This window comes from Peromyscus maniculatus, chromosome 10 (genome assembly GCF_049852395.1).
Source record: "Peromyscus maniculatus bairdii isolate BWxNUB_F1_BW_parent chromosome 10, HU_Pman_BW_mat_3.1, whole genome shotgun sequence".
In the NCBI taxonomy this organism is placed as follows: Eukaryota; Metazoa; Chordata; class Mammalia; order Rodentia; family Cricetidae; genus Peromyscus; species Peromyscus maniculatus.
The window spans coordinates 85,647,973-85,652,626 of NC_134861.1; the positions used below are offsets into that span (position 1 = coordinate 85,647,973).

The 4,654-nt window shown below is 44.3% G+C and overlaps 1 protein-coding gene across 1 annotated transcript; it reads left to right on the forward strand.

The window, feature by feature from the left end:
- Window positions 1-1,358: 1,358 nt before the first annotated feature.
- LOC102914502 (growth-regulated alpha protein-like) lies at window positions 1,359-3,286 on the forward strand. The gene is made up of 4 exons (XM_006993516.4): window positions 1,359-1,570; window positions 1,658-1,781; window positions 1,902-1,985; window positions 2,684-3,286. Exons 1-4 carry the CDS (start codon window positions 1,492-1,494, stop codon window positions 2,697-2,699), a joined length of 303 nt encoding a protein of 100 aa, XP_006993578.2. The 5' UTR covers window positions 1,359-1,491; the 3' UTR covers window positions 2,700-3,286.
- Window positions 3,287-4,654: the final 1,368 nt, after the last annotated feature.

Consider the following 4,654-nt stretch of genomic DNA (forward strand, 5'->3'; position numbering starts at 1 on the left):
TATCAACTTTGTGAGGTAAATACTACTATTCTCTCTCTCTCTCTCTCTCTCTCTCTCTCTCTCTCTCTCTCTCTCTCTCTCTCTCTCCCTCCCTCCCTCCCTCTGACAGAATAGAAATATAAGTTGAGAGAGGCTGGATACATTGTCTATGATCGTTCAATAGGTATGTGTTGTAGCTGGACTTCTAGCCCTAAAACTCCTATCAGGGTGTCTCTGTAACTACATGAGGACACCCAGGCCAACGGCTCCTTCCACCTGATGCTTCCCTGTCTCCCTCACTGAAGTGTAGAATCAATCGTGTTCACCTAGGACCGACAGTCAAATACCAGCAATGGCAACACAAAGATCATGAAACTGACTGCAGTTAAACAGACTCTGAAATGGACTAAATAGAGAGCTACAAGCATGTTAATTACTATCTGTCAAGTTCGCTGTGGTTGATACATTGTGCATGCCAATAAACTTACCTGGGGGTCAGAGAACAGAACAACCACTATATTAAACATAGAGTTTAGGCAGTGGTAGCACACTCAGTCTTATAATACAGATAGATCCAGATGGCATGGAAATAGAGTTGTACCAGTAAGCTATTGGTTACATATTTTATAAAGCCATAGTCCTTTGCACTTAAACCAGTGCCTTGCGGCATCCCTGGCCTTCTCTATCCAAGGACCCTCTTAGCCCAGCATAGCCCCTCACAGCCTTTCTGTGGACTTTCCCCGGTCAGAACAAATTATGACCCGACCTTCAGCAGGCCAGTGATGCTTCAGGAACTACTGGAGTTTGGGAAGTTCCTGAGTTCAAAAGACAAAGACTAGGTTGCTGTTTTGTTCTAAAATAAACATGGAGCTAACCTTGGCAATGATCTTTCTCCTCCTCCTCCTCTTCCTCCTCCTCCCATGCTTCTCTGAGGGGGGCCGAGGCACGCGGCCAAATGCCATTTATTTGATATCACAAAAACAGCAGAAAAAAGCAAATGTCCTCACATGGAATAAGAGACCATAGATACAATTTTAAAGAGTACATTCATCTCAGACATGAACGGGATTTGCAAAACTCAGAAGATGGGAGAAGCTGCCATCTGCCCAAATCGCTGTCATCCCTTCTGGAAACCTAAGCAGAGCGGCACCCGCATGCACATAGCGGGTGTGACCCACCACTCCCTGAGTGCTGGGGTCCCTTGAGTCCCACCACTCCCCCTGAGCCGTCACTTCTCCGAAGCACGTCACTCCCTCCCCCTTGAGACTATGGGACAAAAAGCAAAAATCCCAGAGTCCAATCCTTGGGAGTGGAGCAAAGGGGCGGAGCGACGTCCTTTCCGGATGTGGGGAAACACCGTGAGCTCCGGGAATTTCCCTGGCGCAGGGCTCGGGCTTTTCCAGCCACTATGCATAAAAAGGGCTCTCCGGGCCCCAGAACCCCAGATCGTGCCTCAGTGCCTCCAGCCAGCTCCTGCACTCCAGACTCCAACCACACTCCTTTCTCAGCGCCATGGCCCCAGCCACCCGTCCACTCCTCTGCGCCGCTCTGATGCTGCTGCTGCTGCTGGCCACCAGCCGCCAGGCTACAGGTAGGACTCTCCACTGCTGTCCTGGGGGGAAGCCTCCGGAGGGCGCAGCTGCCCACAGTTCCGCTGACCCAGTGTCTTCTCCCACAGGAGCACCCGTCGCCAACGAGCTGCGCTGTCAGTGCCTGCAGACCATGGCAGGGGTTCACCTCAAGAACATCCAGAGCTTGAAGGTGACGCCCCCAGGACCCCACTGCACCCAAACCGAAGTCATGTGAGTGTCTATCAGCGCAGCTTCTGCCCCTTCCAGCGTCGCCCAAACCCTCCTGCTGCCCCCATACTCATCCTAGTGGGGACTTCCTGCCTCATGTGGATCCAATCCTTCTCTCTACAGTGCTACTCTCAAGGACGGTCGTGAAGCTTGCCTTAACCCCGAAGCCCCCGTGGTTCAGAAGATTGTCCAAAAGATGCTAAAGACGTGAGTAGTGACTTGTGTTTGTACTTGGGACTGGAGTCATGGGTCAGTGTACTGGTATCTGGCCGCCGAGCATTAATTATACCAGGGAAAGTCTGTTTGCCTGGAGATAGAAAAGTTGTAGTTATGACTTTCATAGTTAATCTTCACTGGAGATCATTAATTGACTCTGATGCTAGAGAACTGTGTCCGGCTTGGCTATCACCACACTCAAAACTCCCACGCAAATGGATAGTGGCAACGTGTGTTCCTAAAAGATAAAGTGGAAGTGGCCGGCGGCGGCTCTATGAAGTCCCTTAAGGGACTGGAAAAGGGGATCCTTGGCAAAGTGTGCCCTGGAACCTTCCTGAGGAAGAAGGGAGCTTTTGGCAGTGAGATTTCTCTAAGTGCAAGGCTAAGTTCTCTGTGTGCAGGTTACATAATTTATTGAATTTAAGTCAAGCAGGAGAGCTAACAGCAACTACATCACAGGGTTCCCTGCGTGAGAGTCAAGTCACATTTGTAAATTAACCCGTGGTCATGTAGTTTGGCTTTTTTTCCAGCCACGTGGTTGACTTCACAGGAACTCATGTTTTCAGCTGCACAGCTCTGGGTGCAGGGGTAGTAGACATGTAGAAATCCTTCCTAGGCTCCAGGGGACTGGGGTAAGGGAAGAGCAGCTTTGATGACTACTTCTAACAGTGACTCTTTTCCCACTTCAGGGTTATCCCCAAGTGACAGAGAAAGAAGTAAGATTGCCATGGTGGCCCCTGTGAATGCTGGCTTCTGACAACATTGGCTTAACACACTCCATGGTTCCTTATGGGAGTCCTATTTATTTATGTATTTATTTATTTCACAAAGCTTGTGTGTTTTTATTTTACATTAATATTTAACGATGTGGATGTGTTTCATCAATGGTAGTTCAGTTCTGATTGTTCAGTTTAAAGATGGTAGGCTTGAAATATTAAACTAATATTTATTGGGAGACCATTAAGTGTCAACCACTGTGAAAGAAGGGTATGGGGTGGGAAAAAAAGACAGAGAGATGAGAGCATTTGGTCATGTTTTGTATTAGGTGAGAGGATGTGTGGGAATCTATGTTTGTATGTTTTAAAAAGAATGTCGGTTATTTATTGAAAGTCATCTTTCATATTAATGGTCAACATTGACGTGTTGAAGCTTCCCTTGGACATTTTATGTCTAGTGTGTAGGGCATAATGCCCTGTTATATTCTTTAACCAATGTTTCTCTTTGTCTTGTGACAGAGAAGTTCAAAGGACTGTTACAAAGGAAATAAAAATAAAAGTTTTAACAAAAAATAACCTGGGTGCTTTTTGTTTTATTCTTCTTGACATCCCTGGTTTATATTTAATCCTGTACCTGTGCTGGCTGGCATTTCTCATGACATTTGCCTACTTGAGAAGGAAGAATTGGTACTTCTGAAGAACATATTCCACCCTCCCCCAACCTCTTTGATGATTCTAGTTTTATATAAAACATTGATATTTTCTACACTGGCCAGTTTTCTATTCAAAAATAAATTTTATATATATATATATATATATATATATATATATATATATATATATATATTTACATCTTTTTGTCCTTCATTTTTGAGAGAGGGGTCATGGTATGCTACCTAGGCTGGCTTTGAACTCCTAATCTTCCTGTTGCAGGCTCCCTGGAATCCCTGTTGGGATTACAGGTACACAGAGCAGACACACCTGGCTCTGCAGAAATTCTTGACAAATTCCTGAATTCTTATAAACGTCTTAACAATGGCTCTTCTTCAATCCTTTTGGCAAACAGATCTTCCAAACTGTGCAATTATCTCCCCCTTTTAATGATGTTGGTAGCTAGAAGTGAAAAGTGGATCTTTCTAAGGACTTTAAAGCTCTGTGCTATGAAAAATGCAAACAATAGTAATGGTTTATACAGATAAGTACACACTGTGAGGTAAAATACATGGTTTAAGAAAGCAGAATGACAGCTAATGAGATGTATGGTTTCAGAAAATACCATCCTTTATCAATGGTTAAAGTATTAAGGAAAATTATAATGAGGCAAGAACATATATTAGGATAGCTAGGCAATCCTGAAAAAATGCAAAATTTAGAACTTAAAAATATAACAAGAACATAAAATAGAATAAAAGAAATGGCCTCAACTGGGCATGCAAAAACCTAAAGAAATAATGTAAGTGTCTGGGGAGTCCAACAGAAAAATTCCCAAAGGTCAGGCTTAATTTCCCAACCCATGGGACTCTGAGTTAGGACTGATGATTTACTTCCATGGAAGACATAAGAAGAGCAGTGTAGTGGAGAAAGTTTATAAGCCCCAAACCCTACCACATGGTCAACGCTATTATCACTAGTCAAGAATTAAAATTGGCTGTGGTCCAGCCCCTGATACGAAGGGACAGGAAAGGGAAGGGCACATCAGTCACATTTGCACGCTTCCACATAACTCAGAATGTCTCTGTGTGCAAGGGGACAGTATACAAATTCAAATTGAAGGGACATTCCTCAAAATACCCAGCAAGCACTCTTCAAAATTGTCCAGGTGAGGGAAAACAAGGCACTATCAAAAACTTATACAGATCAGAGGAGACAAACAAAGAGATGAGAGCCACATACAATGTGTGTGATGGACTGGAGTCTGGAATAAAAAGGAAAAAAAAAAGACAT